Raw genomic sequence first — 19,305 nt, 5'->3', positions numbered from 1 at the left:
CAAAGCAAACACAATTTTAAAAAAGAAAAAACTCAAATAAGTGAAAAAAATAAAACCCAGCAATTATGGGTGTACTTAATTTTTTTATAAATAAGATGTTTTCAGGGGTCCTCACTTAGTTAGAAAAAATTTAAAACACCGATAATTGCAAGGTTTTGTTATTTTTCACTTATTTTGTTTTTAAATTTTGTTTACTATGAAGTGTTAGACAATCCTTTAACCATACGCATATTTTTGGATTGATTTTGGGCAGCGAAAATTCTGATTAAAAATTCAATTTTAGACTTTTAGAGTGTCATGGGAAAAGGAAGATTTCTCGAAAACAAAAAATAATACACATCCAAATTTTGTATGTTGTTGAGGGCATATTAAGCTATATAATGTGCAATTTTCAAGAAAAAAAATGTCAACACTTTCTGCGAATTTTCAAAAAAAAAGCAAATTTGACACTTTTTGGATTTTCTGCATTAAATTTAATATTTTCTACTAAAGTTGGGATTAACTTCTTTAGTATACTTAGACTATCAATATCTGACTGTATAATAATCGAATAAAGACTGCAAAAAACTTGTGACATCATACCTAGCGCATAGTAAAAAGTAAGGGGGTTTTTAGCTTTCGGAAAGATCGATGGTGCTGCCACCTGGATTGTCCGATACCTACGCGATCTTTTCTAAAATTAGGTTATCATTCCGTTAACACATTCTGATCAACAATTTCCCCTTTATTTTAGTTTAAAATACAAAAAATGTAATTAAAATAAATACGGTATCAGCAGGGTACTTAAAATAAAAATCGATGCCACGCCCATCCCCTTATTTTTCAAAACCCTTCGGCAAAGTCTTATTTTGGCCTATATTAAAGAATTATTTAAAAAAAATAATAATTTTGAGATGTGGCCGCAGCAAGTTTTTGTCGTTTTGGCTTGGAATGTCCCTATACCTATCCGTTATCGTGCTATAATACCGGGATGTTAAGTAGGCCATGAAAAAAAAACATGATACCCCTATTAACTGTTATAAATTTAATTTCATACCCTTCTTTTAGTTCATTACACAGTTCACATGTTTCGATTCCTATTTTAGAAAATCAAGGACGACCTAGAATAACTCCAAGCTGGGGGGTGGCGGGAAGTCTGTAAACCATGTGGATGAAATATGTCGCCATAGCAGTACTGACATAAACTTTGACAAACGTAATTTTTTGAACCGTTATTTAATTTCCTTTGCATTGTGAACACAAATTGAATTCTACATAAAACGCAAAACTGAGGAAACTTGTGTATTCGATAACCATTTGGCTGTTCCAATGATTGAGGCAAAGCTGATGATTAATGTTAAGATTCTAACAGAAATGAAGAAAAAATATATACTGAATACCGAAAAACTCCCAATTTTATCAAGTTTCCTCAGGAAGACATCAAAATTGTTGTGAAAAGTTTATCGTCGATTACTCACTTTAGTAAATCCTTCGTCGTCGATCTCTTTTCGTTCAACTAGATATAATAAATGTAAAATTTAATAATGTAAGAGAAAAGAAAAAAATTATTGACTTACTTTTGGGCTTTTCGCGTTCCCGATCGTTTGAGCGAATTAAAGGTCGCTCACGATCTTCACGATCAGTAACCGGGCGTGAAGAACGCCCACTTACATCCTCTCGATCAGATCGCAGTTGACGATCACGATCTCCCCTGTCCGGTTGACGATCGCGATCTCCTCTGTCCGGTTGACGTTCTACCGGCCCACGAGAAACTCTCCAATTCGATTCGCCGTCTCGAGAAGCGAATGGTGGAGCTGCACGACGGATTTCGCGTTCATCTCTACGAGGTTTTTCTTCATCTCGAAATTGCGGTTGACGATCCATGTCCATATTTTTTCTAGCAGGATCTCTAAGAGCAGCGAAATCGCGCCCACCTCTGTCTTGTCGAATCTCGCGAGGACGTTCCACTTCCTTGGAACTCCTCCAATCTTGACGATCTTCACGATCACGACGTTCCTCAACTTCTCGGCGATCTCTGTCGTCCCTATCACGACGTTCAACATCATCAGCTTCCGGACGAGAAGAATACTTTTCACTCCGATTATTCCGCCACTTCGCCTCTTTGGGTGGTTTGTAGGGCTCTGCCTGTCTCCCATCCGAATTTTCAGCTGGGCCTCTGCGCCAACTAGATTCCGAAGGGCGTTCTTTCAACGATGGATTCACATGCTACTCCACACAAAAAAAAAAGTTAATTCGTTCCTATAAACGCAAAAATGCTAAACAACAAAGAAAATTCCTACAATTCAAGTTTTAACATAAAAATTGTCGAGGCTGTTCAACATAATTCGTCAGACAGAAAAAGATATGAATTTCTTACTTTAGCATATTAATGCTGAAATGTTAAAAATATATCAAAATATACTAAGCTACCAACTGGAAATTGGAAAAACCAGGACTTGTGCACAGCAATATCTACCTCTCTTTCTTTATCACGGACTTCACGCTCCCGTTCACGTTCCTCTTCTTCTCGCCGCTTTTGCTTTTCCTCTATTTCACGTTCGCGTTCGCGTTGCTTCAACAAAACTTGATCAGCAGCTTCACGTCGTTTACGAAGTTCATCAAGTTCTGCCTGGCGGCGTTCTTGTTCAATGCGCTCAGCTTCTTCTCTCTGTCTTTTCAATTCTTCATCACGCTTTCTTTGTTCCGCTTCTTCTTTTTCTAATACCGCAATGATTTGTTTGTTAATTTATCAATGTGATTTAGTTTTGTTTTATAAGAAACGAATTTAAAGATGCAAACCTTTAATCCATTGAATGCGCCGCTGTTCCCGTCTCTGTTCTCGGCGTTGTTTTAAACGGTCAGATCTCACCGTATCATACATGGTTTCAAATTCAGCCAATTTCTCTTTAAAAACGCTTCTACGAGCCGATTTCAAGTTATCTATAAACTTTTCTTTGTCGACTCGCATACGCATCAAACGGTCACGATGTAACATTGCCACTTTGCGTTCTTCTTGAAGTTGGGCAATTCTTTCTTCTTCTTGCTGTTTCCATAACAATTTATCTTGGACCTTACGTTCAGCTAGATATTTCTCCAAAAGAGGAATCTCTTCAATACGTTTGGCGCGTTCCAAGTGATCAATTTTTTTTTCCTGGCTCCTCAACTTAGTCTGCAGAAGACCCACCAATAAACATTTAAGTGTCGAATACGGTTAATTAATAGATGTCATACTTGTAATTCCTTTCTTTCTTTTTCCAATTCTTCCAATTGGCGCGCCATTATCAAGTCTGGATCTAATTTTGATATATCTTCATCTTCCATTTTTTTAATAACCTACAAAAAAGATAATGAAATGAAAATATGTCGTCACATAGCAGGTGGTAAGCAAGTTGAATTACTTTTTGCCCAATTGCTGTTTGGCTAAACTGAGCAACCTTCTCTTTGAGATGCCTTGCTTGAACTTGGCGAAGTTCTGCTTCTTGACGAAGCCTCTCTCGTTCTTGTCGCTCAGCTTCAAGACGGCGTTGTTCTGCTAGCAACTGCTGCCTTATCAGCTCCTCCTGACGACGACCTTCTTCTTCTTCACGTTCAGTATTCAATTTTTCAAGGTATTCCTTGCGATCTTCAATAATCTTTTGACGGCTAAGAAGTTGGTGGTGGTCTCTAGCCTAAAATAATCACATTAAACAAATTGCTAACAACGTAACGAATGGAGTTATAATTACTTTATTTTGATGATAAAGTGCAGCGATCTGGACTTTCAACTGTCTTTCTTCTTTAGTAGGAGCATTACCAACAACAGCAATTGTCGCTTTGTTGAGAACGCAGTACATTGTAATCAAATGCGTACGTATCTGTTCAGAAGGCATAGCCTAGAAAAGTTATAAAATCAGAAAGAATTAAAAAAAACACAAAAAAAAGATAAAGCTAACATTTCATTGGTCATGACTTTTTAACATTTCTACCTGTAGAGTCGGTCCTTCTGGTAAATCTTCGCGTTGAGCTTCAAATAATTCAGTGCCGAAGTGAAGACAATTGTTACGGTGATCAATCCTTATTTGCATATCGGTATGACGGACTGCATTAACAACAATGCGTTCCAAGTCAAATGGAGATGCAAAGGGAGCCAATTGCACCAAACGTTCGAATCGGATAGTCGAGTAGAGCTGGGCTATTTGCTTTACCAATCTGGTAAGCGTGATTTCTTCCAAGGCATGAATATATTGGTTCAAATAAGATGTCTCTTCGACTTCGGCCATAAACGCTAGAATGTTCTTGACTTTGTTACATAAATGTAATGGGTCGAACTCTACCTCCAAGAAATGATACAACTGCTGCAACTGAGGCATTGCAGTAGCTACCACACCAAGGCGAACCAAATCTTTAATCAATCCATTACGTGTAGGAGGCTGATTCAAATGAAGAAGAGTAGCTAGTTTTTGCGTTTTTTCCATAGCACTTTTCTCGGTTTCAATGAAACGATCAAATTCAGGGTGTGCAGAGGGTAATGGTACTGCTAAAGTTGCAACAAGTACGCGCGATCCAAGTTTTTGAAGTTCTTCAGTCGTAATATTTTTTTTCAAGTCCCGTGACAGTTGGAAAAGCCGAAACAGAGCTGCAGCGTGGAACAAATGATTTCCAGACTTTCCGAAAACGAGGGCAATTTTCTGATAGTATTGAGCCATTTGTTGAGGACGGGGCATTTTCTTAGCCAATATCATTAATCCGTGAATGTCTTCAATGGCTTTATATGCTTCTTGCCACAACTCCATTTGAATGGCGAAATCAAGTTGCAAGAGTCTGGTTTCCAAATTCATTTGTTGAGTCTCAGGATTACTCAAATTAACAGCAGTTACAGATGGGGTTCCTTTCACCTATGATATAAATATTGTCTTTTAACACATTTCTAAACAAATAATAATTTAAAAAATAATTTTCTTACCATCAAAGCAAGATGAGACCTTAGATTCTCGCAGAGCTTACGAAACTCGGTTTTCCGAGCATACTTCAGACAAAACTTGAAGGCATGTTGAGCAGTATCATGGTACAGTTTCTCAACCCTTGAATTAGTTCGAAGCAACTCTAAACACTGTCTGTATGACTCCCAAAGAAATTTGACCCATGGAGTCAAAATCACACGGTCAGACCTGTCTTGGGCATCTTCTCCACTGACAGCACTGAGCACAAAGAAATCATGATAACATAATCAACCAGAAAAAAATGCAATGAATTGACTACCTCAGAAGTATACTTTCAGGAGTAGCAACATTGTCCAGATCATCAATATCCACAACAGCTTGATGGGATTCTTGACGTGCTGCTTCTGTTTTTTCCTCAGCTAAATTAAGGTAGAATCGTACAACATTTTCTAATGATGCAACATTTACCTGTAAATAAACAACAATCATCATGAGTTTGTTAGAAGGAAAACATGAAACAAGTTAATCCTTACAGATTGACACATGTTACGGTATTGGAACAAGCCTTCCTTAGCCATGTACGCCTTTTTCAAATCCACACAAAGTTCCAAGTATTTGATCATTATGGGTTCTAGCACTTTTTCTGAATAAGTTGTTGACCGATATTTCTTGCTCTTAATAACTTCAGCTAGGGCATCCAAGGCTCGAATAGGTTTCCCCACTTCAATGAACTCTGTAACAGAAGTAACAGCATTTTGTCAATAAGCGAGCGATATAAACCGGTGAACACAACATTTAAGAAATCAACTTGAGTAGTAATTAGTAAAGTACTCGTGAATAACAAAATACAGACCATTTGCTCTTTTGAGTGCATTTTCAGGTCGTTGATAGAAACGCGACATTTTTATATTCTCATAACACGTCGATCAGCAATCAGAACGCTTCTCTTCGCTGGCAATTGCTCAAGCAACGTGGCTGGGGCAAGAAAATGGCCGTCCAAGTTTTTAGACAACTGTGGTTGGGTTTGGTTAACTGGTTAACTATTCAAGCTGACTTCAGCTACGGGCCACAAAGCGCATGGCCCTGCAATGTGTTTGATAGAAATCGTCCCTAGGTTATTCTGCGTTGCCATTTTACAATTCTCAACAACTTTTTCCACAATTAGCAGCAATTAGTAACATATTTGCTTCTTGTTACGAATTGCGAATGTCGATGCCCACCACTACCCATGATGTTGCACCTTAGAATACCCTTTTGTTTTATATTTGGATGTTTTCACATTAAAGATGGTCGGGCTCTCTTTCTAATCTTCATTAATTTTCATCCCCAAACAGGAAAAAAACTTGTGCGTTTTTTCTTAGGTTGTTTGTTTTTCTTGTTAACAAATTTACCAGGTTTGTTCTGGCAGGTTCTGGCAAAATGTCCCATTATTCCAGACATGTAAAATACTTGGTCGAGTGTAAAAAAATAGATGCGTGCAACCCTGGTGTGTACTGAGAACTTTAAGGCCATCAAAATATAGTAGACCAATTGAAAAACAATGGATACAGATTACAGATACAGAACAGGTCTGGACGCATTCAACGGTCAGTTTGTTTTTATAAGATCTGTAATTCTGTATGATTCTTTTCTATTTACATAATGATTGCAATCTTTCAATATTTAGGCAATTCATCAACAATTGGAAATACTTGAAAACTTTTCCGACAGTAGCGCCGGAAGATAGCAAGGCCCTCTATGAGGAATTATCAACATAACACCAGGAGTCCTGTTTCTCAGATGCCTTGAAGTCGCTTGAAGTTGCAGGAAACTCAAACACAGCAATATAGTATTTTGTTATTTTTGTTACTTAATAAAAAAATGCAAAATTTATGGACACACAAAGTTTTTTTTCTTATTCCTCTTTACACTAAATCAATTTAAAGTTAGGAACGAAACGAGATATTAAAAATATTCGCTTTTCGACCGCTAGAGTGCTCTACGCTGGGAGTTTTTTCTCTGTGTGGGGTGGGCATTGTGGATAGTCGAGGTACCCTTAAATCGCGTGTGTGTGTGTGTGTGTGTAGTCTGAAGTGTCAAATAGGGACTGGTTTGTGTAGTCGTGGTAGAGGATTTTTCCTAGCGTCATTCAAGATGGCAGATTCAGCGTTGGAATCAGCAAAGATTGTGACTCTTTCGTATCAATCCAAAGTTAAAGACAACGATGTAAACGATAGTTCTTCTACTACTAACGTGAAAACCCCTGCTTGTGGCAGCTTGCATCCATCGTCACCCAGTCGAATAATGGATGGTGTGGCAACGGGCAACGTGCCGTTAGACAACCAAGCGGCCTCTACAACAAAGAAAACAGCGGATTCTGACAAGAAGAAAAAGAGTAAGATGGCCGATGAGGCTAGAAGCAATTCACGGGCGTATGAAGCAATCCGACTGACTAGTGGTGGTGAAACTCGAGAAATGTCTGTTAACGAACATTTTGATGGTCAACAACGTCGGTCACTCATAACATCGGCTCTCGTCAATGATGAAAAGAAACGTCGGCGCTCAGATAGATACGACAGTTCAGAAAGTTCAGACAGGTCAGTAAATCTAAAAGATAATTAATGAAAGTAACAATAACACAAATGAAATAATTCTCTTTGCAATAACTGGAAGATGAATTCTGTAATTACAACATTGTACCCAATTCTGTGCAATATAGTGTTAATGAAAATTTGGTAAATTTTTTTCATCATTTTCTTAAAATATTAGCTATTTTCGTTTTAATTCGTTTTTTATGGTTAGCGTCACATTCGCATTCCACTAGTTCCAATGTTTGATCTTGAATAGAATGCCATACTTGGAGAATTGATTTGTCTTTAGCTTGTTAGGGTGTTTGTCTGGGGAACTTTTGTTCTTAGCATCCTCTATTTCTGATTCTTTTACTCTTTTTTTGTCGCGTTTGCAAAATGCTATCGTGTTTAAGATGCCCGCTGCCCCAAACCAAAATAATGCTTCGCCTCTTATTAATTCGGCTATATTAACGTAGACATTTGTGTCTGAACTGAATTCGAATCATTGCATGATAAAATTTGGCATTCTGTATGGCACAGCTAATATTATTCACTAGTAACATTCCTATAAAATCTTAAGTATACACAATGTAATTGAATAATAATGGATTAAAGATAATCTCTCTTCATTGCTAAATGTACATGATTTGAATTCTCTTGCTCTCAATAAGTTCGATCAGAAATCGTTAAATCGACCAATTCTTCAATCAATACTTTCAGAATTCAAACAGTAAAAGTCATGCCGATTATAGTTAAAAAAATTATTAGTTATTTGTAAATTTGCTTAAATATTTAAACACAAACAGTTTATCTTGTTCTGACAAAAAAGACTCATTTAAACAGCTTATCATTGTTTTGGTCATTATCGATGTGGACAAAGACTGGTTAAAAACCTTAAAAAAAAAGATGAAATCAAATTTAGTGGTTAGTTTTGGATAAATTTTCGTCTCATTTTGCTTGGTTGCAATTCTTTTCTTTTCACGGTTGGTCATATTTTGCCAAGTTTGATATATTCATGTCAGTTATTTCCGTTGTTTCACCGGGGCGTTGTTTCCACCAAAAATGTCATTGTTGAATTGTGCGATGTTGATTCCATTGAAAAATGAAAGCTTGTTCATGAAAATTGATATTTTTTTAATGATTTTGTGTACGTCTTTGTAATTTCATATGTTCCAGTGGAGTGGCATCTCTGACTTGCTCTGACGCGTCTTCTTGGAGTAGCAGCAGTGACATCACAGAACCAGTTTCGCCCGCTTCACCCTCTTCATCGCAATCAAGCCCAATCAGTCCAACATTGCTGGACAATAGTGCTACCAACCATTGTTTAGCAATCAATTCGACCCGAAAAGAACAAAAAACCGATTCAAAAAAGAAATGTCGTCTCAACGGTGTTCACGATAAGCAGTTAGGGAGCACCTCTGTGTCGGTATTGTCGCCATTTCCCTGTATCACTAGCCAAAAGAGGTGTCGCCGACATAGCGATTCTACGTCGACAGAAATGTCTCGTTATCACAAGTCAGATGGCCCTTATGCCCAAGAGCGTGGCAAGCGTGCCCGTCATTCATCTGGAGAATCAATTTCCAACTGCAACTCATTTGCAAATATCAAAGAGAGACCCAGTACAGACGTAGGCGACTTGGCAGCTAAACAGAAATGGTTCGCTTTACTATGGAGGAAAAATGGAAGCAATGCTTTAAGTGAAGAGAAAAATCAAAGTTTTAAGCAACTGAATTCGTCTAATCAGCGCCAATCCTGGCCACTAGCTAAACACCTTCAACAGAAAAGTGGCCAGTTGAAGATCACGGAATTCTTCTCATCTCAAGTGAAACAGCATTGGAATTATACTAGGTTTTCAGATGTAGATAACAAGGACGTCAAACTTCCAATTTGTCTCAGCAATTCCAATTGGCGTCTACCAGCATCACGAGTAGCCATCGTTTCTGTTGCACAGGTGGACCACCACAGTGACGACGTTTCTTTCAACCCGCGGTCTCTCCCGGAAAATACAGGATTTGAAAGGTCGGTGCCTGCCACTAGACCCTCCCCTGATTGCGGTTTCCCCGCTAAGGCCCCTGGGCCTGTTCCGATTCGTTTCCCGATCGATCAGGTCACTTCGTGCCATAAAAACGGTCTCTCACTGCCTATTGGTGTAAGTGTATTGCAGTGTCTTTGGCAGCACTGTAAATCCAGACTGACGTCAGGCCAATCGCTTCTCGAGCACATTCAAAATGTTCACGTTGTTTCTCAATCTGCAAGACCAGTTTCATTGTCGTTATTGTCTGGCTCTGATGCTGCTGCAGAAACTGCTGGTGGTGTTACAAGTTGCGATGAACTGTATTCTTGCCAATGGGAAGGCTGCAAAGTTCAGGGCAGAACTTCTTCGTCGAGAGCATGGCTTGAAAGGCATGTCCTGTTGCACGGAGGTCACAAGCCATTTCGCTGTATCGTTGATTTATGTGAGCAACGGTTTAATTCACAGGTAATATACGCATTTCATGTCCACCGTAAACAAAAGTATTGACATTTTCTACTTTTTCTATTTTGTTAGGCTGCTCTTCAACGTCACGTCAATGCACATTTCAACCAGGAAGCTGGTCAAAGCAGTAATGGTCATGGTATCAAACGTGATAGTGCCCCAGCTAAAATTATGCGTCGCAATTCTAAGAAGCTCAAACACCGTCGAAATAAAGTTGCACCAGGTATTATTTTCCTACTTAGTCCCACCGAATATTTTTAGTTATTAATATTTTATGTTAAGGAGCTCTTAAAAGGTGCTTTGTCCGTAAGAAGAAAACAGTTGTCGTTAAAAAAGTATTTTTCAAATTGCTCTTGTATTTCTTTAGCTCGTTTGTTCGACTTTTTCGACTCCGGAGTTATGGAACGCTTACGTCATCAGTTGATAAATTCCCAAGTGACCCAAAATCGAGTTGGTGTTTCTTGTATAACCAATGATCTCATTGTTCGCAGCCAGGTGAATTAAACACGACGCAAGTCTTCCTATTTGTCATTCAACTTATGCTTTCTTTGACTCTGTAGATAATTGCCCGACGCTTGGATGCAAATGGAAAATCAAGAGTTCTCTTACGATGGATTCCCGAAGATGTGTAAGTTTACCCTCTTGTTTAGGCTAAAATTTTTATATTAGTCCACGGGTCTCAACAGTGAATATGATCCCGCGTTTGATTATTCACAGGTTACCTGATCAATGGGTGCTGGAAGAAGAAGTGGTTACGCAGAAAACGGTTGCTGTGCGCAACCTAAGTAGCGCTGTTCAGATAGAATTGCAGAAATTGTTGATCCGACCAGCAATATCAAAAGAAAATGAATCGAAACACCGTCGCAAAAGATAGTCTGTTTTTCTTTTTCTTACTTCATGTCAACTCAAGCGCTTTTTCTTGTACTATATCTTCGTTTCCCCCCCGAGAGATGAATGTGTCCGATTTTGAAGCTACCGTTATTATGTATCTGACTTATCTGGGTATTACTTTTTGTTTCACTGACGTTGACGTCCCCTCAAATGACAAAAGACATCCAAAATTTTCCGAAGCGTCGCAGCTTGCACACTCTAATGCTAATTTTGAGGAGCCTTTTTCCGATAAAGATAATAAGGGAAAACAGGGTTATTCCAGCCTTTCTGCCTTCATTTATTTATCGCGGATCTAAAATTCGCCTACATCGTCGATTGATCATTTTGGCGAATTTTTCCTCATCGGCGTTCTTTTTCTTCCAATATCACACACGCCCACGATTGACTGAACTTTATCTTAAATTTGGCGATTGTTGGATTTTCGAGAGTGCATGTACAATCTTCTGCCTATCCGTATTCGTTAAATTTCCGGCTTTTAGAAGCAAATACTTCCATCAATTTTTTTTTTTTTTTTCGTAACCTAGTCAATTCAATCTTAAAACAACTAGATGCGTTTAGAATGTGTGTGAAGAAAATCGTTGGGGAAGTTACTCGACGAAATAATATCCTTGACTCTCGGATTTGTGTTCATGTGTTAGTCTTTAAAAGGGAGACTTATTTTTTTAAAGCATTTTTTCGTGTATTTTTCTTAACTTTATTTTTACTGCCAATTCTCGCGTTTATTTCAGGAAGATTCACTTTTCGAAATATTAATTTGTTTCCAGAAAGTGTGGAAAAGAAAACCTATTGTACAGCAAATTGGACGCAATGTACAAAAATGATTTAGCGCGTTTTCCCCACCTCACTTGATGATGATTGATTTATTTTTTTCTGGCGTGTGCCTCACATCGTTTTGCTCACCATTTGTCTAATAAAAATAACTATGGGAAGTTATGTGAAAGAAATGTTTGGCAGAAATAATTAGCCAAGGATAACTTCTATGTGGTGCTCGAGCAATTGACTGTAATGACTGGGTCGTAATTATTGTGTTTTCAATGAACTGTCATGTGATCTCAAAAATTCGCCGTTTTTTCCGCCTTTGTAATTGTGAAATTTGTTGAAAAACGACTAATTTTAACAGGACCGAATGACTTTCATAGTAGGAATGAAGAATTATTATGATGATGCGTGATGAAGGTTTGCCGTATTAGTTCTTTTGGTTTGACATGTAAAATAGACTACCTCATTTGAGCACTGCCAACTATGTACTTTCGCCTCGTACTGCGTACATACTCGATTGATTTACAAGCAAGGAAATAAATTCAAAAGGAAAATCATTTGTTTAAGTATTCTCTAACTATGCATTACCATTTATTGAAATTCATAAAACCACAACTTTTGTAAATTGTTACAGTGCCTACAAATAAGGCTGTGCTTATAACTCAAAACAAATTCATATAACTAAATACACAGTCTTAAAATAAAAATATCTTAAATTGATTCGAAATGGAGTAAAGAGACGAATGTGGATCGAAAAAGCTTCACATCAATAATTTAACGTAGATGTTTAAAAAATGTACAGAATATGAATCTAAAGCGTGAAATTATATGCAAAGCAATTCGAACGTTCCTAACAAGGAAATAATTTTTTTCCCTTTGTTTGTTCGATCTTCAAATTTTAATTAAGGGATTTTATTTCCTGCTTGACACAGTGTTTGAAAGCGTCCCATCCCTCGTTACGCGTATGTGACTGCGACAAGCAAACAAGTTTACGGTTTAATAAAGGGTTAACTGAGTTTAGAGGCATTCCGTTTACCTGTAATCCACGATGAATTCGGTCACGCATTATCGCAATGAACTCGCGATCCGATAATCTGCCATCACCATCTTGGTCGAAAATCAGAAAGACGATCCGTACAACATGCTCACTTAATGAAGCACCAGTGCAAATTTTCACGGCTCGTTGGAATTCACCTACAATCACCAATTGGAATGTTTCAAAATAAATGAATTAAGTTTTTGAAAATTATGTTAACCAATATTTCATTTCAGTCCTACTTTCCGAAACCGGACGATCAGCAAGTGTGTACATTTTCATTGCAATGGCGAAGTCGTCTAAGTTGTTAAGAAATGTGCAGAAATCATGGAATTCCGGAAAGGTTATTCCCTTTTCTTCAGGATCCCCTTGAACTAAGCGTTCCAGAAATTCGTCATATCTAGCACACATAATAATAACAATGTAAACTTACAAAATGAACATCATCCAACACTGGTTAAACTATAATCAATTTTCAAGTTTGGATTCGTTTAGCTCATTTCAATCATGTTAAGTCCTACGTCGGTGCTCTAAGTGTACTTACGCGGCTGTGTCTAGTTGAGTGTATCGAAGTAAAATTTTAGCAAAATCCTGTTCAGTAATGGTTCCTAAGCCTGCAAAAGAAATTCATGATTTAATTGTGTAAAATATGAAAGTACCAAAAGCGTCACCTTTAGAGAATTCCTGAAATTCAAGTTCGAGAACTTCTGTCTGTAAATTCTGCATAAACCGGGCAAACTCCTCGAAACTCAAACTCAGGTTTCCATCTTTACCAAATAGATGGAGCAGTAAAGTTGTATCCAAATCGTTACGTTTAAGCAGGCCATCTCCTTCCGGGGAGTTTTGCCCAGATGGTGACTGCTGGGCTGCCGTCACAACCAAATCGTTTGAACTGCTTTTTGGGTCGCCTGCCGCAACAGGCAATCCACGCCTATCGCGGTACGCATGACTAAAAATCCGCTCCAGCTAATTATTACAAAATGTTTAAAATGTCGATAAGCATTACATTTATTAATTACTAGATTGCACCACCATCAAATTAATTCTATTGTATTTATGTTGAACATATTCTCTGTGTTACGGTCAGGATCACGAATTTTTTATGTGGAAAATTTTACAATTAGAAAGAATACATTCGGAAATAAGCGACATCGCTAAAGTAATGCTACTAAAGTAAAATTTACAACAGCAAAATCCGGTGATCTGAAACCAAATTTGATCACAGCATTAATACAAGAAAAGCGAAAATATTACAGAGTTGATACTGCTATAAGCCAAAAAAAATAGATATCTGTAAGCATATTACTTTGCCTTGATTTAATCATTTGTAAAAAGTCGTTCTAAAATTTTAAAACTACGTTGTCCCAAATGAACAGTAAAGATGCATAAAAGGAAGACTGTCTGCATTAGATTGCATTTTAGATTATATATTTCCTGGTTACACTTTCTATATGTAGCAGATTACGATTTATATCTATATATATTTATATTAATATCAGAATTAAATAAATAAATAAATAAACGTATAAATAAACCTGATAAAGGAAATATTTATCATGCTCTGTCATGCTTAATTGAAATAAGAAATAATGTCGATTCAAACATTAAGAAAGTATTATATTATGTGTACGCCGGTAATAGTGTCTTATACTTACAAGATCCCGGTCGATGCCTCGCACGATATCTTCTTTAAAAATCTTTTGGCAGAGTATACCCAACAACTAAACAAAATGTGAAACAAAATAGTTGACGAAACCAAAGAACTACAACAGAAAAACTTAGTAGATAGACATGCAACATAATTTTATATAAATCGGGTGCTTGGAAAATAAATATTTGAACGGAATTTTCATTTTGAGCCAAATTATTACATCAACAAAACAGAAGTAGACACAAGATCGAGAGATCTTTGAAAATATTTAATGTAATTAATAAAATTTTAAAAAAAATAATACTAATAAATAAAAGTAATGTGGAAGTTTAAAATTATAAACCAAATTAAAAATAGTAGCTATGTAGCATTGTCCCGGCATGGATAAGTTTATCAAAAGAAGTTGCTGTAGACTTACCACCATAAATTCTTGTTTATCGACTCGAGCATTTCCATCTGTATCGAACATGTTGAAAGCTATGTGAAATCCCGATTTTGGTTCTATTCAACCAGCAAATATTTTAAGCAAACAGTAAAAATGGAATTCTGTTGTAAAGTCAAGAGTACGACTTACTTGTCAATATTGATAGTAGAAATAAATATTCTGAATTCAAGATTAAAACAGTAATAAAAAATTAATTTTTCTATAAATCTGATTGAGTCTTTCAAATTTACCAGTGTAGGATATCAAACCTAAATTATAAATATAATATTTGAATATAGTTTTATCTGCTGTATAATAAAAAATTTCTTTTAGTTATTTACCTTGTTCCCCAAGGTCTCTAAAGGTCCGAAAGTTCCCTTTTGACAAGGGAGGTGTTGCTTTCTGCAATGCTTGTAAATTGTGTTCCTGCAAATTTCTTCGTTTCAGACGAGCTTTGAAATAATGAAATAGTCGAGTATCAAATTAATTCACTTCAGTTGCTCCACTATTTCGTGTTTTTTAACAACTTACGTCGAGGTTCTCCTTCGATGACCGACTCCTAAAAATAAACTACACATAGAATCCATTTTAAACATAGGCCTAATATAAAAAAGTACTAACTAAAAAATCCTGAGGAGTCATGTATAACTGTCCTCGAAATTCATTAGAAGCAAACTGAACGAAGCGACGCTCACGCGAAGTCAGTTGCGATAAAACAGCTGCACTTCCGATTTTTGGATCGTCCTAATAAATAAAAAAATGTTTTCAGAGATTTAATCGATACAGGCAAAAAATTAACATGTACTCGTCATGATAGTAGTCGATTGTAGTTAAAAGTGTCAATAGGATATGTCAAAGATTTAAAAAAAAAAAACTTCCTATGCAAAGATAAATTCAGTGTTCAATTTATTAGGAGAAGTGTTTATATATTTTTCCAAAGCATAATTGTCGAATCTTATTTTTCACTACTCCTTTTTCGTACGGAAGTTTGAGAGAAGAGCTTTAATAAATGTTCATCTCACACGCGCTACGCTAGAACTCGAAGTCATTTTGAAAAAGAGATGTCATTAAGACATTACTGTTGAGCGATTTTCTTTAATCTAATTGTATTACTTTAATCACTAAACAGTTTATAAAATGAACCAAGCCGTACTATCGATACCTATGTTACCGATACGTTAATTTCAGTTCAAAACCGCAACTTATTGCACCACTAGGAACTCACGTTTCAAATCTGACATTTTACACAAAATCAAGCTTTAAACACAAAATTAATTGGAATCATTCGAGCAATCAATCTGGGAGGACAGCAATGAACCAGGAAAAAAAAGTGCAATCCCTGTGAATAGAAATAACACATTCAGACGCTGTCTCTTTCCGTTGTGTTAGACATGCCGGATTTGCCAAATCCAGAGAAAGAAAAAAATATTTGGATTTGATTGATTTGAAAACGCCTACAAATCCTCCTTTTCTTTTCCCTTTCCCTCCTTTTTTCTTACCATTCCTTTAAAAAAGGAGGATTTGGAGGCGTTTTCAAATCAATGAAATTCAAATCCAAATAATGTTTTTCTCCGGATTTGGCAAATTCGGCAAATCCAATGCACTGTTTTTTTCTATATCGACCGAAAGCAACTCTTTCAAACAATAAAGAGATAAGATATTTATAAATCCTTCGTCATTGAGGGGACTAACCTGACCAGAAATTGCGATTATCTATCTATGAAAAAATTCCGGATCTTTCTTGTAACTTAAAAGCCATTTCCTTTCATTTCCAACTCCGACAAACCTACTTCTGGTAAAGACACAAAAATTTCTTTAAATTAATTTAAAAAAATGAAAAATTTCGGTATTTTACAATTTGGAAATTTTAGAATGAACTGTTTGGAAAATTAACTTGACACAATATTTGAGATTCGAAAGGAGAAAGTTCTCGCGCAATCTTCACTAAGCTAAAGTAACCTAATAGGATGCTGACCTTGGTGTTAAAGCTTTCACACCACAACATCTAGATGAATAAATAAATCTTATCAGTCTTTGCAAAGGGGCTTATTTAGGGATGCCCAGCAGCTAAAGCTTTCCTCTTGTATTAGGAACGGCTGTAAAAAATCAACTTACCGTGCAATATTGAAGTTGCATTCTTTCGTTGTCCTTACAACTTGATATCTTAAATCGAGACAAGTCAACTACGTTCCTTACCTGTTTTTCAAAACCCCCCGATTTTCCCATTGCTCAATAAAAAGAAAACATTTTTTTTTTGTCTGTTGAGCCCTTCTTTCAACATTCCGATTCCCATAATTTCTAAACGATGTTCTCGCTTTTCCAAAGAGCGAAATATACAAGGGCTTTGTAGGCCTCTCTGGGTGAAGACGACCTAACCTTTCAAAGAGCAAAAATTTGTATTTTATTATTTTCCAATTCCGAGGGATCTAAGGGACTAAGCATTTATTTTTATATACTCTTTTCCTTTGGTCATTTAAGCATGACATCCTATCCTCATTCATTCAGACCGAATTGCCGGGAATGAGAAGGAATGTCCTCTACTACCCAAAGCGCCGATCGGTTCGTTCGTTTTTAAGACACCGAAACTGATGTGTTAATTTCCTTCTTCCAAAAAGAAAAAAATGTAAATGAAAAAAAAAAAAAGAAAGAAAGAATACAAGAGACGTGGGAAGTATTCCTGCACTTGGAAAAATACATTCCTTCTAATATTTCTACCGGTGACAGCTCAAATCTCTCACTCTCACCCCCCACCCCCCTTCCCATGGGGAAAGCAATGCCTCGTCAACTACAGTTGACAGTGAGAGTTGAGGGTCGGCCCTCTGTATCAGAATAAACCAGACGTTCAAATGGGAAATGCCAGCAACATTCCAGTCAAGGTTAAAAATACTTGAAAACATGCTTCAGGAGATGTTACCGAACATTCAAAATTCGATGGTATAGTCGACAATTTGAAGAAGTTCCGACAGCCGATTTTTGCGAATATTGTTAATTGGTTCACTGCAGGCATATCTCACTCATTAATGATGGGCATTGAATTACAATGTATTCTTTGTTTTTTCTTTGTTTTTTTTTTTCTTTTGCTTTTTTTTAATCCTACCTCTGAGGTGCATTTTTATTCTGATACCTGTACTACAAACTTTTAAACCTTTTTCTCTAGCGTTAGGAAACTGAAGAGTTAATGAAGGTTCAGGTCAAAGCGCAGGATTTTGTTTTCGAACAAAAAAAGGGAAAAAAGAAAGAAAAACTATTTCCAATCCATTGCGATTTGTTTGTCATGGTGCTGTGTCTTTATCCCCTTCATTGTTTTCGGCACAACCGATAGGACATGTATTCTGTCGAAAGCTCTTCGTAATTGGGACCCCTAAGCTCAGCAAATTTCGCTGGCACAATCATAATCCGAGTTCCATCGTAGAGCTCCCTCATCGACTTCGATACAAAAGACGATAGTTATAAACACCCACCCACTAAGGAGAGAGAACCCGATGGAAGAAGAAAAAAAAAAGTCGATCCGGACAATGCACAAACAATGGGAAATGAGAAAATGCGAGCCATGTGGTTTTGCGATTAAGGCATTCTGCTCAGACCGGTCGTTTATATGAACAAGTCGGAAGCCCCTACCGGCTGTTCTCATTCCTTTTGAACCTTTTCGTTTCCCCAATCCGCCATTGTCGGCATAGACCGGAGCGAATGCGGAAGCTGCTACCTTGCTTCAATGCACTTGCAGTGCACAGCTGTTGGCTGATAGGGATAACGAAAAATGGATAGAGGATTAAAATAAGCCAGCACAGCATTTCTAACAACCAATATTCATGGAAACGGACCTGAAATACAACCAATAACTTAACGACCAAAAATAGTAGCATTTTCACTGTGACATTCACTACAAGAAACGAGGGAAAACACGCACAGTCGACCTCACTCCATTTCATACATTTCCATATCAATTGTGATTCAAAAGAATCGGCTCGGGGACTAGAAAAAAATCAAAGTAACTGACAGTATATTCTACTTATTGAAGAGACTGGACACACCCACTCTCTCCACTGTGCTTAGAATGTGGCAATTTGCCATTAGCTTAAGTGGACCTTAAGCAATAAACTTGTTGGTTAAGCAGCGAGATCAAAACTTTACTTAAAACTACATTCAAAGAGTTGGTGTAGGGAAAATACAAATAGACAATTGTTATTTTAATACGGTACTACTCTGACTAGCTAACAATTAATCTTGGATATTTAACCAAGAACTAATTTAAACATTTAAAGTGTTGACTAAATTATATTACCTTTGATCTCATTTTGGTTGAAGCTGCGTGAACCGATGGCATACGATATTCACGAGAGGCTATCCATAATAAAGCACCACCGGCTATGGTTGCCCCAGACAAGGTTAATATCTTTTTTAGCTGAAGTCCTGTTCTAATTCTGGGCCCACTTGGATTACTAAACTGTCGGCAAAAGCCGAGATTTGCAAGATAATAAGGAAATCTCTTGGTGGGGAAAAAGACCGCCATTGTTTACGATTTTCTTACGCAAAGTCCACTAGATGTTTATGGCCTGCGAGCTATACTGATCTAACTTGTCTCTTTGGAAAAACGAAGAGCGAATTCGGCTCTCCCAGCGCC

The 19,305-nt window shown here is 37.1% G+C and overlaps 3 protein-coding genes across 4 annotated transcripts; 1 reads left to right on the top strand and 2 right to left on the bottom strand.

Moving 5' to 3' along the window:
- Positions 1-1,267: 1,267 nt before the first annotated feature.
- On the bottom strand, positions 1,268-6,242 carry LOC124206109 (eukaryotic translation initiation factor 3 subunit A-like). Its single transcript, XM_046603756.1, has 12 exons — positions 5,752-6,242; positions 5,432-5,631; positions 5,218-5,366; positions 4,922-5,156; positions 3,945-4,853; positions 3,705-3,851; positions 3,378-3,647; positions 3,211-3,312; positions 2,779-3,148; positions 2,456-2,697; positions 1,557-2,205; positions 1,268-1,495 (listed from the first exon to the last, which is right to left on the bottom strand). Exons 1-12 carry the CDS (start codon positions 5,798-5,800, stop codon positions 1,440-1,442), a joined length of 3,378 nt encoding a protein of 1,125 aa, XP_046459712.1. The 5' UTR covers positions 5,801-6,242; the 3' UTR covers positions 1,268-1,439.
- Positions 6,243-6,912: 670 nt separating this feature from the next.
- Positions 6,913-12,130, top strand: LOC124206113 (zinc finger protein jing-like). The gene is made up of 6 exons (XM_046603762.1): positions 6,913-7,474; positions 8,624-9,926; positions 9,996-10,146; positions 10,291-10,418; positions 10,484-10,551; positions 10,641-12,130. Exons 1-6 carry the CDS (start codon positions 7,032-7,034, stop codon positions 10,795-10,797), a joined length of 2,250 nt encoding a protein of 749 aa, XP_046459718.1. The 5' UTR covers positions 6,913-7,031; the 3' UTR covers positions 10,798-12,130.
- Positions 12,131-12,134: 4 nt separating this feature from the next.
- On the bottom strand, positions 12,135-19,250 carry LOC124206114 (calcium uptake protein 3, mitochondrial-like). Of its 2 annotated transcripts, XM_046603763.1 has the most exons (13): positions 18,967-19,249; positions 15,306-15,428; positions 15,216-15,243; positions 15,026-15,136; positions 14,936-14,953; positions 14,835-14,864; positions 14,679-14,761; positions 14,265-14,330; positions 13,281-13,575; positions 13,154-13,223; positions 12,852-13,009; positions 12,610-12,767; positions 12,135-12,543 (listed from the first exon to the last, which is right to left on the bottom strand). In XM_046603763.1, exons 1-13 carry the CDS (start codon positions 19,192-19,194, stop codon positions 12,472-12,474), a joined length of 1,440 nt encoding a protein of 479 aa, XP_046459719.1. In that variant the 5' UTR covers positions 19,195-19,249; the 3' UTR covers positions 12,135-12,471. The 2 variants fall into 2 exon arrangements, with proteins under 2 accessions (XP_046459719.1, XP_046459720.1); XM_046603764.1 differs by lacking the exon at positions 14,265-14,330 and having other exon boundaries at positions 18,967-19,250.
- Between the last annotated feature and the right edge of the window lie 55 nt (positions 19,251-19,305).

Source organism: Daphnia pulex, chromosome 10, assembly GCF_021134715.1.
Source record: "Daphnia pulex isolate KAP4 chromosome 10, ASM2113471v1".
NCBI classification, from domain to species: Eukaryota; Metazoa; Arthropoda; class Branchiopoda; order Diplostraca; family Daphniidae; genus Daphnia; species Daphnia pulex.
The sequence above is the reverse complement of the archived record's forward strand: the minus strand, read 5'-3'. Positions and strand labels throughout refer to the sequence as shown.